Source organism: Meles meles, chromosome 5 (assembly GCF_922984935.1).
Source record: "Meles meles chromosome 5, mMelMel3.1 paternal haplotype, whole genome shotgun sequence".
NCBI lineage: Eukaryota > Metazoa > Chordata > Mammalia > Carnivora > Mustelidae > Meles > Meles meles.
In genome coordinates, this window is record NC_060070.1 from 122,236,610 (window position 1) to 122,256,926 (window position 20,317).

A 20,317-nucleotide genomic window follows, 5' to 3' on the forward strand; every position below is an offset into this window, starting at 1 on the left:
ATTTACTACGTTTTTCTTGTATATGCTCTTATTACTGCAACTGTTATGTAGATGTTGAAATGCTATACAAGCGTGTTCTACTGAACATCTCTTTCCAACTCTTCATGTCACAATGAGACATCATGTTGGTAATGTGAAATCAGCTATGGCGGGAGTATTTATATTATGGAAATCAGCAAATGCTGGAAGTCAGGGTTTTATTTATTGTTTGGTTAATTGTTTAGATTGGAGGTTGGCAGTTTTATTCAAGGCCTGATAGAAAATATGTCAGGTTTGTAATCCATACAGTTTTTGTCACCACTCCTCAATTCTTCTATTGTGGTGCTAAAGGTGGTCTTTACAATATATAAACAAATGAGCATGATTGTGTTCCAATTAAGCCTTACTTAGGAAGACAAGTGGCAGGCCCACTGCCTTCAGTTTCAGACCTTGGTTTAGACTTAAGAAAGTGGTGAATGCAGATTAAACTTAGAGGAATATCATGTTTGTAGCCAATCCATTGTGAATAGCACAAAGACAGGAGAAAATATTCTTCCAATATTTGAAAACTATTACATGACTGAGCAAAACAGTTGTTCACATCATTGATAAGTAAGTAAAGTTCTAACATGTCTTTTGGTTTCATTTTCCTTATTCATCAATATAAATGAAAATATCCATGAGGATGTCTGGGTAGCTCAGTTGGTTAAGGTTCCAACTCTTGGTTTCAGCTCAGGTAATGATCTCAGGGTCCTGGGTTCAAGCCCTGTGCTGGTCTCCACACTCAACTTGGAGTCTTCTTGAGCTTCTCTCTTCCTCCCTCTCTACCAGTCCCCATGCTCTCTCTCTCTCTCCCCCCCAAAATCAATCTTTTTTTAAAAAAAGAAATTATCTGTATTATTGATAAAAATTAAACTATAAAACCTAGACCTCTTTCTTCTGTAAAAATGCCAAAGTAAAACATTGACCTAAAACAGGTCCAGGATCATGGAATTTGTAGAACTATACTGTAAGAAATAGAGCCACTTGCCAGGGGCATTATATAACCAGCAGTATACAGGACTCTCATAAGAGAAAAAAAGTCCTAAGAAAAATGAGATCATCACAAAAAAGCACAGACACAAAACAGGAAACACCTAGAACAATCACAAGGAGATAAATGAAGAGGACTTCTGGTCAAAGTGGAGCCAAGACTTTGAAATTGGATGAATCCACCCACTCCACAGCTGCAGCACTGACAGACGAATGAAAAAGGAAGAACAAACAAAGAGGAGCTGCTGGAGGGCCCATGCTGCCCATACCAGAGCCAACAGACCCTAGGTGTAGCACCCCATCTCCCCCCCCATACCCAGCCACATTAGCAGGCCAGTGTTTATTGGTCACCTAGAGGCAGAAAGTGACTCAGGTCCAACGACTCCTGCCATTCTACCTTCAGCAGTAGGAGGCAGCCCTGGTTGGTGCTTCTCTCCCTCTATGGCACCAGCAAAGGACAAGCAAGAAGCCTTTCAGTACTCGGGAGACTGGAGATCAGACCAAGGGACATTCTCTCTTCTGGCTGATTGACCTCATCTCCTATCTAGCAGCACCAATTGGCCTATGGGGTCCATCTCCATAGATGACACGAACTGAAACTGAGTAGGAGGCCCCAGTGGTACAAGGTGAATGAAATAGACCAGGACAGCACTGTAAGGGCTCTGAAAACAAAATTGTCGTTGGAACCATAGACCAAAAGAGTATGCCAGGATGCCTATTAACCCCCAAAAGGGGGACTGCCTGCTAAAATAAATAATTGGAATAGGATCCTGTGTCTCCTAATAAAATAACGAAAGTGTCCAAGATGCAATACAATATTGCTCTTGTCATAGAGAGAATTAGGAAAAGAACAACTTGCATGAGAAGAGACAATCAACAGGTACCAATCCCAAGATGAATGAGATGTTGGAGGTTTCAAATGAGAAATTTAAAGCATTTATTACCAAATGCTTTGACAAGCAATTATAAATTTTCTTAAATGGAAATATTAGAAAATCTAAGTAAAGAAATAACAGTTGTAAAGAAGAATAATTGGCAATTATAGAGTTCAAAGATAGAATAAATAAAATAATTGCCAGGGGGGCTCATTAGTAGAGTGGAGGATAGAATCAGCCAACATGAGAATAGAGCAAAAGAATTTATTCAATTTGAACAACAGAGAGAAAATAGACCAAAAATTATGGACAGACACACTGAGATTATTGGAGTAGGTATAAAAGAACTAGCATTTTTATCATTGGAAACCTAGAAGAAGAGGAAAAGGAGTGTGGGACTGACAAAGTATTTAAAGAAATAATGGCTGAAAATTCCCCAAATTTGGATAAAGATATAAAATACACACCCAAGAATTTGAGCTAAATTCAAGTAGGATAAACCCCCCAAAACCGGGAGTATTGAAATTGTGAAATCTAAACCAAAGGAAAAAGAAATTTTTTAAAAAGGTTTTATTTATTTATTTGAGAGAGAGACAGTGAGAGAGAGCATAAGAGGGGAGAAGGTCAGAAGTAGAAGCAGACTCCCCATGGAGCTGGGAGCCTCATGAGGGACTCGATCCCAGGACTCCAGGATCATGACCTGAGCCAAAGGCAGTTGTTTAACCAACTGAGCCACCCAGGCGCCCAGAATAAAAATCTTAAAGGCAGCCAGAGAGAAGTGATATTATATTTTTAGGGGAACATTAAGTTGAATGGCAGTGGATTTCTTATCTGAAAACACAGAGACCGGGTAGAAGTGATCCAATGTTTTTCAAGTCCTAAAAGAAAAGAATTGTCAATCATGAATTCTTTATCTGGCAAAACTATCCTTCAGGAATGAAGGGGAAATAAAGATCCTTAGACAAAGGAAAAAAGAGAAAATGTTGTCACTAGCCAATCTATCCTTAAAATGGGCAGAATGGATAAGAATAACTAAGGGAAATTTCCTGAAGAGAAAGAAAATGATAGCAGATGAATGTTTTGAGAGTTTAGAAAGGATAGGACAGCAACAGAATGGGTAGAAACCATTCTAAATATAATAAATTATCCTCTCCTCTTAATGAGTCTCTTAACTCATATTTGATGGTTGAAGTAAAATTGATGGCATCACTTGAAGTGGTGCTCAAAACATGTAGAAGAAATACTTTATATAATTATATTGAAAACGTGGAAAGTGTAAGGAGAACTAATGGTACTAAGGGTGAGGAATCTATACTTCACTTGAACTGGGAAAATATCCATACTGATTGAGTGTAATAAATTACATGTATATATTTCAACACCTAGAGCAACCACAATAAGGGCTAATCAAAGTAGTGTACCAAAACAACAACAACAACAAGATTAGAAAACATGGCTATGTTCAAATACAAAGAGACTTCAAAAATGTAACCATCCCACAGAACAACATACTGCTTAAAATATAGCCCATGAGAAATTATACTAGTCACCAAGCATTCTTAGATGTGGCCTTAAGAAAAACATGTACTGGCAACAGGCCTCTGGCAGGGAGGACAATATCTGTCCTTGAAACCAAGCAGCTGGGGATGCTGCCTCACTCAGGGTGGAACGCCACCTGCTTCATTTTTCCGTTATCTCCCCTTCCTTGGAGAGCATCAGCAGGTAGTCAGACAATCCTTTCATTTGGGCTTGCTCAATGTAGGTCATGCACTATGTAACCAGACATATTTTGCCTTTTTTTCCATATGTTCAAGATTCATGGTTAATGGGTAATCTACTCCAGCTTTGTTGATTGTTACTCACTTTCTAATAAATATGAGACTGAAGAGTTGTTTGGGGCGACAGTCTTTTCTACTGTCGCCCCCTGCTCCCATTCTCTTGCAGCTGACTTTTTTGTACCTCATTCTTCTCCCATACACCATCAGGAGGAGGCACAAAAACACAGAAATGCATATAGAGAGTGAGGTTAAAGTCTTGACTTCCATGAATAGAAGCAGGCTTCATTGACTGGATATTTAGTTACTCAGTGGGGAAAAATACTAAAAGTGCTCCATGTGGAAAGGAGAGTCAAAGATGGACTTTCTGCTGCTGGTGAGGGGCTGAGTTTTGTCTCCTCCTCATTCTAAGGGAGGTTGAGGAAAATGTGTTCAAACACTTGTGTGCTATAGGTAATAGAGAGAAGAGAAGATAGAGAAGAGCTTCCCCATCAGGAGGTGAAGCAACCCAGCATGACTTCTCTGAGATTAAAGGTGTCCCAGATATCGCGACAACGGGATAGACCTGAATGGCTATTGGAGAACTGGGATTTCAATTGGGAACCTATAGAGCTGGGAAGGAGATGGCTGAAAACTGAAGATAGGAAGAGTAGGGTAAGGGGGAGGTGGGGCAAGAGAGAGAGTAAAAGAGAGGGGCAGCAAAATCGTCAAGAGTATAAATTCATTGGAAATGAAAGCACTTTTTAAAGTATTCTGGTACATGCTATGTCCATACATAAAATATAAATAAGTAGAGTGCAGATGACATCAGTAAGAGTAACTTCATTTTTATTTGGTCAAGAGGACTCTTGCAGGTATGGCTAGTTATCCCCCTAGATGTGCCTACTCAGTGTCCTGCTGGTGAAGTTAGTTGTGGGTTGAAAAAATGGCACCCAGTCCTTCTAGTTAAATGACTATAAATATCATCACATCTGTGTGCTTCCCTATCTACCATCCAGGATCCGATGACATGGACACACTTTGTTCCTCAGATCCTAGTTAATAAACCCATCTTATGACTTCTCCAGTGTTGGGTTTGGCCAGCAAACCCTGAGATGACGAATGAGAAGACTACTCCAGACACCTTAGTAGGGCAAAGGAAGGACCTGGGGACCAGATGCTCTCGTGGTAAAAGGCCCCAAGCCAAGCTTTGTGTCCACTTTTTTGTGGGGGGTCTTGTCAATACACGAAGTGCAAGTGCAAAACAAGGGGGGGAACTGTAACTTTAATGGTCAGGACAGTAATATATGGAGCAGTGTGTGATAAGGGAAGCAGTGTTTGTGACGTTCGTGCAAGGCAAGGAGGCAAGGAGTTTGTGACATATGTGACCACCACAGGTGCCTGTTTTTCTTCAAAATTTAAACATTCACTCCCTAGATGAGAACCTTGAGCTGCAGTAAGAATCAGGCTGCTTTCAGCCAAGAAACTTCAAAGGAGGCCCAGTGTTCTGGGCACTCTTCTTTTGCCTTTCAGTTAGTCTCATCCAGGGAGATGTCTACAAGTCAGATTTTGTCTATCTTGGAACTGTGAGTTCCTGCACTAAGTCATCACACGCTGGCCATTTCAGTGAGCTCCTGACTCTCACACCTCTGGGTCCTGTAATTTGATAGGAAGGTGATGAGAACTTGGACTTTAAGCTGACCAGTCTTAAATGAAATATAAAACTTACGGGCGCCTGGGTGGCTCAGTGGGTTAAAGCCTCTGCCTTCGTCTCAGATCATGATCCCAGGGTCCTGGGATTGAGCCCTGCATCTGCCTCTCTGCTCAGCAGGGAGGCTGCTGAGCCTGCTTCCTCTTCTCTCTCTGCCTGCTTCTCTGTGATCTCCGTCTGTCAAATAAATAAATAAAATCCTTAAAAAAAAAAAAAGAAATATAAAACTTAACCAGAGGCTATCATGGGGTAAGACACTGGGGTCCTTAGGAGGGGCTAATGTATTTCCATTTGGGGGGGATGTGACTTATTGGGGATCAGATAATAAAATATTGCAAACTGAATTCTAAAATGGGTCCCAGGAATGTTGCCCCCCGGTATCCATGCCTTATAAAATCTCCTTCCCTTGAGTGTTGGTCGGTAGAATGTGCAAATGTGATGGGAAAATCACTCCTCTGACTGGGTTATGCGTTGACCACAGTTGACCTTAAGAAAGGGAGATGATTTTGCGTGGGTATAATCATAGAGGTGAGCCCTGAAAATGATTGACCTTCATCCTGAGAGACCCAGGAGGGTGACTGAGATAAGCACCTGGGGTCAGGTGTCTGAGTTGCCTTCCTCTCTGGCCAGGCCAGCAGTGGCTTCCCTGAGTAATGCAACAGAGTATGAAGAGCACAGAGAAATCTCGAAAAAGTGGAGAATGCTGACTGTCCATTTATTCTGAGAGACACTAAGGTGGGGCTTGAGGGGACTAATGTATCTTCCAGGTCCCCTTTCGACCATGCACCTTGCCCCCCAACCCTATTCCAGCTCTGATATCCCTCCTTTCTCCTTCCATCCCACCATGGAAACTCTCCTTATTCTGATCCTAAGTACACCACTGCTAGTCGAAGCCTGGAGACTAAGTCTCAGGTGCTCTGGAACTATGCACCTAGTACAGAATACTGAGCTGACTCACGGCTTTCATGTGCCGCTAATGGAAACTTCTTGTGTCTCTGCTCTATTTCTTTTTACCTGGTAAACTCCTTACACTCTGCTTTCAGATCCTGCCCTCTATTATAAAAGAACACAAAACATAGGGAAGAGATAGAAGGAGAGAAGGGTGGGAGATACTTAATGTTTTGTTTATCAGTGTTTGAGACCACTGGTGTAATCGCTCTATAACCATGTAACACCGACCCTAGTCATGGTCAAGAGGAGCCTGATAATTAATAGATCTGTTAAAAAGACACAGCGATACTGTTGCCATTCACAGTTTGATAACTTAGAGCTGGCCCAGTAAGTGCCACATCTGTGCACAATCTATAACTCTAACATCTCCTTCCTGGTCAACACCATTCAGGTCCCAGGAAATGCTTCTCCACATCTTTTGCACTCTACCCTTGTAACTAAAGGTGATGGAGTCTGACTTCTGTGAATGTTTGTGGATTGCACCTTTGCTGACAGAGGATGACATAGCTTAAAAGTGAACTTACCTTTTCAAATACTTTCAGTCAAAAAGCACAAATATAAAAGACTCTTGCATATTGAAAAATTGCATGCCCACAGGATGGGTGTCACTTTTTTTTTTTTTCTTCTCAGCTTGTTTTCTTGCTCTCCATATTAACCTGGTATTCCCAACAGTTGCGCATGGCAGCTGAGGAACATTTTGCAATATTAAACAAGCCATATTAGGATTAAGTTTGTATATATAATGATCTGGATATAAATATGCATGAAACATGGTCCAAGAGAAGCCTAAGCAAAAGAGGTTCAGTAATTTGCTGACTCTCACAAAGCCTACTAATGGTAGAACTGCAGCTCAAAACCATTTCCTCATAAGAACTATGTTCTTCCCACTTAGGGCTCTTCAGAGTGTCTAAGATAATAGAAGTAGCCATCTCTGAGACAATAATTTTTCTTCAATGAAATATGATGCCACTTATTTCCTACTAAAAGTCTCATGCATACAAACTGAAAATCCCAAATGTCACAAAGATGTCTACTCTTGGTCATTTTTCATTCAGTTCTTTAAATCCCTGAGGCATTCAATCTCTAGAATATCTGTAACTGGGGGAAAATCTTCACCACAAAAATTCTTCTAGTGTAATTTGATGAAGACATACTGCCAGGCTGAGAACCTTCATAAATAACTGAACTAAGAACCCTCCTAAAAAATGTCTGCCCTGAGATAGGTGAGGCATTTCAGTTCCAGTGGTGATTGGATCACTTTCTAGGGACTCTGAACCTAGCTAGGATGGAAATCTTCCTAAAAAATGAGAACCTTCCTAAAAAATGTCTGCCTGGAAACAGATGAGGTACTTCAGTTCCAGGGCTGATTGGTTCCCTTCCTAGGGACTCTCCAATCCTACTGTGGATGGAAGCCTTCACAGGTCTTTATTCTCTGGATTACTCAGAGCCACCAGGTAGGAGCTGTGTTGACTACTGTTTCTTTTCACCTTGTTCCCAGTGATGCTTGGGAAGATGGCTCTGTGGATCCCCAGAGGTCTCTGGACAGCAGCTGTGATGATGATCTTGGTGGTGCTGAGCATCCCTGTGGCTGAGGGCAGAGACTCTCCACGTAAGTGCAGGGAACCTGCTCCCCAAAGCCACCCTTCTGGGGAGCAGGCTTTGAAGGACCTTTGGGCTAGAGTGTGGAAGGTTCTATGGTCTCAGAATATAATCTTTTATTACCGATTTTCTCTCTTTGGGGTAGACAGCTGTGTTACATTCTCATTGCCACCTCTAAGGACGAGGACAATCCCTATCCCATGGGCTCAGTCCATCCTGGGGATGTTATAATGGGGAGGAAGAAACTAAACATGCATCTGTTACCACTGATGGGACAAAGTGACATTGGGGTTATTTTTGAAAATAGGAATATTTTGAAAGTAAGAAAATAAGAATCACAGCAAGATTTTTCATTTCAGGGTGCCCCAAGACCTTGTAGAGGCCACACACTATGAGATTCTGTGTTGGAGAAATATAGGAAAGCAATGGTCTCTGTAGTCTTTGTGTTTGACTAAAAGGACTCTACATTCCTGATTCTGAGTGGAGTGCGCAAGGACGCAAACACTTGCTATTTGAGCGAAGCTGACTGGGTGACCACAGACAGGAAATCTTAACTTCAAGTAGCACTAGTTTATGGTCAGATAGTAACTTGTGTGGGATTCAGAGACTTGAACTGATGGTGGACTGAATTTAGGAGAAAGGAGACTGTAAAGAAGAGGAAATAGCACATACTGAGAAATCATTTCAGCCACAAGATTAGTATCTTCATATAAATTCTCTCTGGATTTTCCTAATACCCCTATGTGTAGGCATTATGACTTCCAATTTACAAATTATATGTATAATATAGGTACTCTGTTTAGTAACCTACTCAAGTTGGTAAGTGGCAGAGTTTAACCGGAAATTTATTTTATCTCATTCAAAAGACTGTGTTCTTTCCATGAAAAAATGTCTCTCTCTAGGATTTGGTTGGGGTGTGACCCTTCTAGCCCACAGGAGTGAGCAACCTCACAGTGCAGTTGTGTGCGTGTGACAGAAACTCAGCTAAACCCAGGCATTAGAAGGAAGGCCCTTTGCAGGGGACCAAGAGAATATGCTTGTCAGGAGGAAGTCAAGCTTCATTTTCGACATTTCTCCTCATTCCGTTGAAATCTTCTGCTCAGGCAGACATTTGTTTGTCTCTGAGGTTTCTTGAAGTTCTATGGAAAATTGGATTTCATGTGAGAATGTCCTGATCTGAGCGCAGGGATGGATGTAAAATCAGTCCGACTGCCCTGCTTTTCTTCAGTTCTCAGGCTCAGACAGGGCTCAGAGATCGCAGGGCTTGTCCCTAGAGAGAAGCTTTCTTTCCTCCCCTCCCTGTATGAAGGCAGTTCTGGAAGCCCTGAGGAGGGCAGGCAGGCCTGGGCAGGAGGTTGCTCAGGGCAGCGGTGACAGGCATCCAAGGTGGAGACCTTCAGGTGTATCAGGCCGCCTGCCAGTGCCCCACAAGGCCCGCTGGGTGGTGGCTTTAAGTCAGGCTGAGGGGCGAGGGCCTGACTGACCCGCGGTGCTTCCCCGCAGAGGATTTCGTGTTCCAGTTTATGGGTCAGTGCTACTTCACCAATGGGACAGAGCGGGTGCGGTACCTGACCAGATACATCTATAACCGGGAGGAGTACGCGCGCTTCGACAGCGACCTGGGGAAGTACGTGGCGGTGACCGAGCTGGGGCGGCCCAGTGCTCAGTACTGGAACAGCCAGAAGGACATCGTGGATCGGACGGAGGCCGAGAGGGACACGGTGTGCAGACACAACTATAAGAATGAGGAGAGGACGACCTTGCAGCGGCGAGGTGAGCGCTGCCAATCGCCCTCCACGGGCCCCCATCCAGCCAAGTCTCCTCTGGGGGAGGGGCGGGACCTAGCTGGGGCGGTGTCTCTGGGGTGGGGGGATGAGGAGGGGCTGCCAATTATTGGGACTGGGAGGCAGGGCGCGTCCCGGGGCGGAGGGGCGGGGACGCGGGGCAGAGCTCCGGGACTGACTGGGCTTCCCAGCACTGTCCCGGCTGAGGCGGGTGGGTGCGCCCACTGCGGCAGCACCGCCTCTGCCCTTTTCAGCATTGTTGCGTCTCCCGGCTCCGTACTTAAGAGCGTTTGCTTTCTCTTTCCCCAGCTTTAAGTAAGCAGAGCCCAGGGCCCTGCCCATCCCTGCCTGGTCCTGCAAGGAATGGTCCCACCTCCGTGAACCTTAGTGGCTGGGCCAGGCTGGGGGAGGACACATAGCACACGTGGTAAATATGTTAGTCTTCACAGACCAAATTTTGACTTTTTTGATTTCAAATTATGATTCATCTTTTACGTGTTCTTAAATGGCTGGTACTAGTCCTGGACTTCTCTGAGGGGAGGAACTGCTTATCCTTGTCTGCCTTGTATATGACCCAGTGACTGCCAGGTAGCGTGAGTGCAAACTTCCATGGAATAAATGAATAAATGTACTTGGCTGCCCATTCACTAGGCTCAAGGGGAAATAGAAAGGTAAATAAGCCTTAAAAATGACTCTATGAAGTAGTCTTTACTATTTTGCTTAATCCTTTAAGGTAAACCTTGTGTCTTGGATCATAATAACTTAGGGTTTGTGAATGCAAAGTCTAAGAAAAAAGTGTTACTAAAAATATAAACTGTATTGGCATGGTACTATAAGGCAGAATTTTAATTTCTAAGAAAATCTTAACTAATGTCAGAATAGGAAGAGCTGAGGATTTTGAATCAATAAATTGATGCTCTTAAATTATTGAGTAAAAATTGTTTCAGGTTCCCTTTGGCCTAAACCCTACTTATCCTCCTTCCCTCTGCATCCTCTCCTCAGGACATCACTATTCACATCAAGGGTAGACATTCTGCAAGTTAATTGTAGCCATTTAATAAGCACCTACTTCTAGACAAACACCTTACCACACACTTCCTATATGACACCATTCAATTTCAAAACTAACTACCTTGCATATTAGGGATTAGCAAGCACTTTATATATCAACAGGTGTGGAAGGAAAGAAGTCCAGATTTATTATTTTTATTTTCAAAAGTTTTATGAATAGTGTCCTGTGTAATACAGCGATCTAAAATTTAAAAATCTTTCATTTTGGGGCACCTGGGTGGCTCAGTGAGTTAAAGCCTCTGTCTTTGGCTCAGGTCATGATCTCAGTGTCCTGGGATAAAGCCCCTCATTGGGCTCTCTGCTCAGCAGGGAGTCTGCTTCTCCCCCTCTCGACCTACTTGTGATCTCTGTCTGTCAAATAAATAAATAAAATCTGTAAAAAATTTAAAAAATGTTTCATTTTATCAATTAATATCAACAAAATAACTTTCATAGGATAATTACTATTATTTCTTCAGACACTGAAAAGTAAGCTGACTCGTGTTTATTTGAACTAATAAAGTGGCCAAGCTCAGATCATCCAAGACTCAGAATCCAGGGATCTTTCCACCCTGATACCAAGACAGGACTCTTCTCCGTGGGGAGACTTGCTGTGGAGACTCACATCTCATTGTCTTTTCTTGTCTGTTACTCCCCTCAGTGGAACCTGCAGTGACCATCTCCCCATCCAGGACGGAGGTTCTGAACCACCACAACATGCTGCTCTGCTCGGTGACAGATTTCTACCCAGGCCAGATCAAAGTTCGGTGGTTTCGGAATGACCAGGAGGAGACAGCTGGTGTGGTGTCCACTCCACTTATTAGGAATGGGGACTGGACCTTCCAGATCCTTGTGATGCTGGAAATGACTCCCCAGCGAGGAGATGTCTACACCTGCCATGTGGAGCACCCCAGTCTCCAGAGCCCCATCACAGTGGAGTGGCGTAAAGGGCAATCTGTTTCCTTTCACCATGGGCCCCACAAGACAGAGAGCAGAGCTTCCTCCAGCCCGTCCCTTTCCGTTCCTTATCCTTGATGTCACTATTGATGCCCATGGCAGGAGCATCAGAACAATCTCGATCTCATTGTCTTTCTAGATACTAGAGAGATCATTCTCCACACCCCGACCCCATAGCCCAGCCCTGTACCTCTGAGGGATTTATACTCTGGCTGGTGACTGGGGCCTTGGAATCTGAGGTTAGGGTTGTGTCTGGAGGAGCAGGATTCAGCATCCCCCTCTCTCACATACCTAGTGTGTGTGAGGGTCTGTCAGTGGGTCATTTCTTCCCCTAAGGGTGGCCAGAGGGAGCACTGGGCTTGCCTGGCACCCCCAGGTCCTGTACTTCAGACTAGACTTCAGGCTTCCCAAAGGGACGTTGTGGGGTGTGGGGACACTCAGCCTGACACTCAGCCTGACACTCAGGCTCTGCTCCCAGGAGCACAGTCAGAATCTTCCCAGAGCAAGACACTGAGTGGCATCGGAGGCTTTGTGCTGGGGCTGATCTTCCTCGTTCTGGGCCTTATCATCCGTCACAGGAGCCAGAAAGGTAAGGCGCTCTGGGGAAATGGGGGAGAAGGGCTGTGCCTGAGGCCCTCTGTTCAGGGGGCTTGTGCCTCTGGATGTAGCTATTTCCTTCTGACCCTGAAAGGAAGGAGGCTGGGCTGGTGGTGGGAGGAGATGGAACAACCTAGGGGGTAGCTTTGGAATCTGACGTTCCTGGTTGAAAGGAGCCCCATCACGGAGGTCCCAGGTGTAGTACATTCTAGGGCTTCCTGACAGTTCATCGTTGTCTGTCTCCTTTCTGAATGCTTCCTTTTTTTTACAAGGGTTAGAGCCTCTGCTTCCCTTCCTTCTGGGGACAGTTTCATTCATTTGGGGGATTTAACTTAGGGTAGTTAAGGTCTTGTGGTTGATGGGTGGGGAGAATGCAAAATTCCACTTAAGTTGCTTATCTCACCACCCTTTAGGGTGAGTGAGAGACTGGCTGTTTGTGTAATGAGACCTTTTTCCGTATCGTTTCTTTTTGTAGGACCTCGTGGGTCTCCGCCAGCAGGTACTAGTTCTGCTCTGATTCGGTGGGGGTGTGGGCACCGGTGAAACAGGGCAGAGCATGAGGCGAGGCACTCAGTTCATGGCCTCGTCCCTGCGACAGAGATCAAGAGTTAGGGACAAGTTTGCCCAGTTTCTGTAGGCAGACCCAGAGTTGTTCCAGAACCAGGCCACAACTTTGGTGGCATCTTTCTGTGAAACGTGGGACCAGAACCACGTCTTGGGTGTTAGACACCAGGATGATGCCCACGTTGTGCTTCATGTTGGCAGCTACTGCCTGTGAGAGTTTATAAATGAAAGGCTACTAGTGGTGGAAAGATTTATTAATTTAGTAAAACCTTAATATCCCCTGAAGGCTAACAGCTGCTCCACAGCCTCCCACACCTCTGTGTGCAGCCGGAGTGCCCTGTTCTCGTGAGCTGATGCACCTTTCAGAGATATTGGGGAGGTGATGGCAGTATGCCCTGGACCCCAACTCTCTCTGATGCTGCAGTAGTCCTGAGAGGCGGGGAGAGGGTGCATCCCTCAGGGTCCCTTGTGCTGATCACCCTCTTTCCTACAGGGCTCCTGCACTGACGCCAGAGGATACCCGGGATTCTGCCTTCTGTGCTGTCCGCCTGTCCTTGCCCAGAATTCCCAGTGGCCTGACACCCTGTCCCCCACATGGACCAGAGTCCTACAGTGCCTCTGACAGAGTCATCACGTCACCTCCTGTGACCCCTGCCCCGAGGATCTGACTGTGGTGCTGCTTCCTGCACTGACCTCGGAGTCTCTGCCTGTGAGCTCCCTGCCAGCAGCATCCACTCCCGCCCCAAGGGCTTTTCTGTTTCCATTCTTCCTTCTCAGATGGTGCAAGAGCAGCACATTGAGGCCGTTTAGCTGAATGTAGAGATTTTACAGTGATTAAACATGGTTATGAGTTCTCTGTACCCTGAGTCTTCTTAACTGGGTGGAGGCAGGAAACCAGTGCAGAAAGAAAGGGTCATACTGCTCCTTGAAGGGAAACTAGGGGCACCTGTGGGTGCCAAGTGAAGAGCAGACAGAGGAGACAGAAGATCAATCCGATAGTCACATCCTTCATGGATATTTGATATTGTTCCATGCAATGGCCTAAGAGTGTGCCGGCCTCTTTTTATTTTTTATTTATTTTTTATTTTTTTTTTAAAGATTTTATTTATTTATTTGACAGAGAGAGATCACAAGTAGGCAGAGAGGCAGGCAGAGAGAGAGGAGGAAGCAGGCTCCCTGCGGAGCACAGAGCCGGATGTGGGACTTGATCCCAGGACCCTGAGATCATGACCTGAGCCGAAGGCAGCGGCTTAATCCACTGAGCCACCCAGGCACCCCTGGCCTCTTTTTAGGTGTGGCGAGCATCGTGTATGTAAGCTGACAGTGGGCTTATGTGGGCACAGATATAGTGGCCCCTGGTGTTTCAGAGAACCACAGGGGTGTTTCCAGTATATCTTGGGAATTCACATTGATCAAAGTCCATTTTTATTTTGAGAAAATATAACTACAATAAAAGTACTGTTTCTGGTTTCACGTGCTAGAAACCCAACTTGTTTACTTTGTTCATGTTAATGAGGAAAGCTGATTTCAGAAGTTACTATATCCAGACATTCAATGAGATCTTCATTTCCCTCTTGTCTTTCTGTTATATCTCTATTTATGCACCTTTATTTCTATGGGTCTCTCTTTGTTCCTCATATTTCTTTCAGCGTGTCTCTCTGCATCTTTTTATTCTATTTCTTTACTGTTGTAGTACTGTTAACATATAATATTATGTTAGTATCTGGTGTGCAATATAGTGATTTGACAATTCTGTACATTACTCTATGCTTACCACAATACGTATAGTCACCATCTGTCACCTTATTACACTATTATTGATTATGTGACTTTTTCTCTCCATGACTTATTTCTTTTATAACTCTAAGTTTGTAGCTCTTAATTCTCTTCAGCTATCTTGCCTATCCTCCCATCCATCTCTCCTGTGGCAACCACTAGTTTGTTCTCTGTTTTACAAGTCTGTTTCTGTTTTTGTTTTGCTTTGTTTTGTTTCTTTATTCATTTGTTCTGTTTTATTAGATTTCACGTTAAGAGTGAAATGATATGGTATTCGTCTTTCTTTGATTTATTTCACCTAATATAATACTCTGTAGCTCCATCCATGTTGTTGTGGATGGTAAGATATAATACTCTATGGTAGGGTAATATTGCATTGTGTATATATGTTGCATCTTGATCCTTTCATCTATCAATGGACACTTGGACACTTCCTTATCTTCCTTATCCTTATCGACTATTGTGAACAACGCTGCAATCAACATAGGGGTGTCTCTGTATCTTTTTATGTCTGCCTCTGCCTCTCTTTTGTCTCTCACTCTTTCATTACATTTCTGCCTCTGTCTGTTTCTATCTGCACCTTTGCCATTATTTATCTGGATCCTTTTATTTCTGTCTGCATCTCTCTCATTACTTCATATCTTATCTCATCTTTGTTTCCGTCTGTACATCTATCTGTCTGGTTCTGTTGTGTGTTTTTACAGTATCTACCAACATTTGAACAATATTAGAAGATTCTGATTGGGGCGCCTGGGTGGCTCAGTGGTTTAAGCCGCTGCCTTCGGCTCAGGTCATGATCTCAGGGTCCTGGGATCGAGTCCCGCGTCGGGCTCTCTGCACTGAAGGGAGCCTGCTTCCCTCTCACTCTCTCTGCCTGCCTCTCTGCCTACTTGTGATCTCTCTCTGTCTGTCAAAATTAATAAATAAAATCTTTAAAAAAAATGTAAAAAAAAGAAGATTCTGATTGGCCAAGCCTGAGTAACATGCACATATCTTACAAATACCCTCACTTGCATTGGGTGCGGATAACTAGCCTTGTATCCACCCCTTTCACTGGGGACAGGTATTGGATCTTCCAGGTCTTGGTGAAGCTGCAGATGACTCCCCAGTGGAAATATGTCCACACCTGCCATGTGGAGCACCCTCCAGAGCCCACCACAGTGGAGTGGTGCAAAGGGCAGTTGGTTCTTATATCATGGACCCCAGGGAATAAGTGGCTGAGTTCCTCTCTGCTTCTAGAGTCCCTTTTTGGGGCACCAACTCACAACCATTCCACACTTTATCTCCTGGACAGTCTCCTAATGGCCTTAATGAGCTAGGATTCTCAGAGGATATGGTTCCTCTTGTCTGTGAACATAGTGACTTGTTGATTCCTGACAGGTGGTAAGGAGGTCACTGTACAGAGTGGCTCCTTTGGTGTGGCCCCGGCAATAAATGGTGGTCTCAATCTCAGTCTCCAGGTTTTGTTATTAAGACATGTGGCTGGGAACTTTACTCGAAGGTTATGAAGGGCGATGCCAATGAGTAACAGGCTTCTCACCTCCCTGCTCTCCCACTCACTCAGTGGGCCTGAGTAGCCAATGGCAGATCCTTTCGTCTCCTGGACAAGGTCAGAATGGAGAATGAGGCTTCCTGATGCCTTTGTCTTTCTTATTCATGTAAGTCATCAGACATGGGCACCATGAAGGTGGACAAATACTGACATTCGGAATTTTGCTCACCAAGGTTATGGTCTGAATCTGCCCTGAACAAGATGCTGAGTGGTCAGAGTTTTGTCTGGTTTTGTCATCTTCCTCACGTAGGCATTGTCATTCCTTATGGGAGTCAAGAGAGGGAGTGACACTCTTGGGAAAATGGGAAGGGACTGTGCTAGATGTCCAGGGAACCCTTCGTCTCTGTATGTAGCTCTTTGCTTTTGACCCTGCAAAGTCAAGAGGTAGGGCTAGAGATTAAACCAGATTCAGAGTTTAGGGAAACATTGAGCTCTGATTTTTTCTAGTTGAAACATAACCTCTATTGTGGTGTAAGTGGTAGAGTGTATTCTAAGACTTTCTTACAGGTCAGCATTGTCGTCTTGGTCCTATGCAAGAAAGTTTCTTCTTCTTGGTTTTTTTTTTTTTCTTAAGGTTTTATTTTTAAGTAATCTCTATGCCCAAGGTGGGGCTAATACTCAAAACGCAGAGATCAAGAGTTTTATACTCCACCAAGGAAGCCAACCAGGTATCCTTTTAATAAGAGGATCAGAGTCTTCTTCCTTCTGTCCAGTGACAGTTTCATAGAAACAACTATTCCCTGCTGGCACATTTCATTGGGAAACATAGTCTTTAACTGATTATGTGGTCAAAATACGAACAGCCTGTACAAAGAAGTTTGCTAACAAAAAGAGCTGAGTCTCATTAGGCTTATTCCTTGGAAAAAAATGTATGGGTGTCCTAGAATAATCTACTGGTTGTGAGTATTTGGTCTTACTTTCAATCAAATGGCAGTATTCCTTCTTATTCATGGCCAAATGCCATTGTAAAGAAATACCACATTTATCTGTGGATATATTTAGGATATTTTCATATCTTAGCTATTATGTTAAGATGTGAATAATGCTGCAAAAGACATGGTAGTGTAGATATTACTTTGATACTCAGTTTTCATTTCCTTGTGAGGTTGTTGAATCATACAGTAGTTCTATTTTTAATTGTTCAAGGAACCTCCTTACTGTCTTCTATAGTGGCTATCTACCATACCTTCTTCCTTCTGAGAGTGCATAAAATTCCCTTTTCTCCACATCCTCACCAGAACTTATCTCTTGTCTTTCTGATAACTCAAACAGGTGAGAATTGCTATTTAATTGTACTTTTGATTTGCATTTCCCTGATGATTGCCTAAGTTGAATCTTTTATATATATGTACTGCTGGCAAGTTGTCTGTCTTCTTTGGAAAAATGTCTACCCAGTTCCTCTCCCCATTTTTAAAATTGTGGTCTTCAAAGCTACATTTTTTTTTAATTTTAAATTTTACCTCAAGTATATTTAACATACAGTACTACATAGTTTCACATGTGTAGTAGAGTTATTCAACAATTCTATATGTTACTCAGGATTCATCATAATAAATGTAGTCTTAATCCCCAATGCTGATTTCCCCCATCTGCCCACTCACCTCCCCTCTGGTAGCCCTCTGTTCTCTACAGTTACTAGTCCATTTTTTGATTTCTCTTTTCTCCTTTGTTCATTTTGTTTCTTAAATTCCACACATGAATGGAATCCTATGGTATTCGTCTTTTTCTGACCAACTTGCTTTGCTTAGTGTAATACTCCCTAGCTCCGTTCACATCCTTGTAAATGGCAAGATTTCATTTCTTTTTTTTAAGGCTGAGTGATATTCCATTGTGTATATATACCACATTTTCTTTATCCATTCATCAATCAATGGACATTTGGACTCTTTCTATAATTTGGCTATTGTTGATAATGTTGCTATGAACATTGGGGTGCACGTTTCCCTTCGAATTAGTATTTTTGTATTCTTTGGGTAAATACTAAGTAGTGCAATTGCTGGATTGTAGGATAATTCTACTTTTAACTTTTTGAGGAATCTTCATACTGTTTTCCAGAGTGACTGTACCAGTTTGCAGTCCCACTAACAATATAAGAAGGTTCCTCTTTGAATCCTGAATACCTGTTTTTTCTTGTGTTGTTAATTTTAGCTATTCTGACTGGTGTGAGGTGATATCTCATTATAGTTTTCATTTGTACTTCCTTGATGATGAAGGATGTTGAACATATTTTTATGTGTCTGTTGGCTATCTGTACGTATTCTTTTATTTTATTTTATTTTATTTTTTAAAGATTTTATTTATTTATTTGACAGAGAGATCACAAGTAGGCAGAGAGGCAGGCAGAGAGAGAGGAGGAAGCAGGCTCCCCGCGGAGCAGAGAGCCCGACGTGGGGCTCGATCCCAGGACCCTGAGATCATGACCTGAGCCAAAGGCAGCGGCTTAATCCACTGAGCCACCCAGGCGCCCCTGTATTCTTTTTTTTTAAAATATTTTATTTATTTATTTGACAGAGAGAGAGATCACAAGCAGATAGAGAGGCAGGCAGAGAGAGAGAGGGAAGCAGGCTCCCCGCTGAGCAGAAAGCCCGATGCGGGACTCGATCCCAGGACCCCGAGATCATGACCCGAGCCGAAAGCAGCGGCCCAACCCACTGAGCCACCCAGGCAGAAAAATGCCTTTTCAGGTCTTCTGCCCTTTTAAAAATTGGATTATTTGTTTTTTAGGGGTTGAGTTTATAAGTTCTTTATACATTTTGGATGTTAGCCATTTATCAGATATGTCATTTACAAATATCTTCTCCCATTCCATAGGTTGCCTTTTCTTTTGTGGACTGTTACCTTCACTCTGCAGAAGCTTCTTATTTTGATGAAGTCCTCATAGTTTATTTTTACTTTTGTTTCTGTTGCTTCAGGAGGCATAGTAAGGAAATGCTGTGGCTAATATCAAAGAGGTTGCTTCCGTGTTTTCTCTAGGATTTTAATGGTTTATTTTCTCACATTTAGGTCTTTAATCCATTTAATTTACATTTGTGTAAGGTGTAAGAAAATGGTCCAATTTCATTTTTTTGCATGTTGCTGTCCAGTTTTCCCAACATCATTTGTTGAAGAGACTGTTTTTTTCCCACTAGATATTCTTTCCTGATTTTGTCACAGATTGATTGACCATATGGTTGTGGGTTCATTTCTGAGTTTTCTATTCTGCTCCGTTGATCTTTGTGTCTGTTTTTGTGCCAGTACCATGCTGTTTTTATCCCTACAGTTTTATAATATACCTTGAAATCCAGAACTGCGATGCCACCCACTTTGCTTTTGTTTTTCAAGGTGTTTTGGCCATTCAGGGCCTTTTGTGGTTCCACAAAAATTTTCGGATTTTTTGTTTTAGCTTTGTGAAGAAATGCTTTTGGCATTTTGATAGGGACTGCAATGATTGTGTAGATTGCTTTGGGAAGTATGGACATTTTAACAATATTTGCCTTTCCAACCCATGAGTGTGGAATATCTTTCCATTTGTTTGTGTCACCTTCAATTTCTTTCACTAGTGTTTTATAGTTTTTAGAGTGAAGATCTCTCAAGTCTTCAGTTAGGTTTATTCCTAGGCATATTATTATTTGGTTGCAATTGTAAATGGGATTGATTCCTTGATTTCTCTTTCTGCTACTTTATTACGGGTATAAGGAAATGCAACAGATCTCTATACATAGATTTGCTATCCTGCTGGTTTCCTGAGCTTTTGTGTCAGTTCTAGCACTTTTTGGTGGAGTCTTTTGTGTTTTCTATATAGATTATCATATCATCTGCAAATAGTGAGGGTTTGACTTCTTCCTAGCCAATTTGGATGCTTTTCTCTGTCTGATTGCCATAGCTAAGACTCCCAATACTATGTTAAATAATAGTTCTGAGGGTAGACATTCCTGTTTTCTTCCTGACCATAGAGGAAAAGCTTTTAATTTTTTCCCCATTGAGGATGGTATTAGAAGTGTTTTTTTTTTTCATATATGACTTTTATGATGCTGAGGTTTATTCCTTCTAATCTTACTTTGTTGAGTATTTTTATCATGAATAGATGTACTTTGTCAAATGCTTTTTCAGCATCTATTGGGAGGATCATATGGTTCTTATCCTTTCTTTTTTAATGT

At 42.9% G+C, this 20,317-nt stretch overlaps 1 protein-coding gene across 2 annotated transcripts; it reads left to right on the forward strand.

Annotated features, from left to right (window-relative positions):
• The first annotated feature begins 7,729 nt into the window (after positions 1-7,729).
• Positions 7,730-13,713, forward strand: LOC123941647 (HLA class II histocompatibility antigen, DQ beta 1 chain-like). Of its 2 annotated transcripts, XM_046005053.1 has the most exons (6): positions 7,731-7,911; positions 9,405-9,674; positions 11,397-11,678; positions 12,171-12,281; positions 12,765-12,788; positions 13,347-13,713. In XM_046005053.1, the coding sequence occupies exons 1-6, from the start codon at positions 7,803-7,805 to the stop codon at positions 13,358-13,360; spliced, it is 810 nt and encodes a 269-aa protein (XP_045861009.1). In that variant the 5' UTR covers positions 7,731-7,802; the 3' UTR covers positions 13,361-13,713. The 2 variants fall into 2 exon arrangements, with proteins under 2 accessions (XP_045861010.1, XP_045861009.1); XM_046005054.1 differs by lacking the exon at positions 12,765-12,788 and having other exon boundaries at positions 7,730-7,911.
• The last annotated feature ends 6,604 nt before the right edge of the window (positions 13,714-20,317 follow it).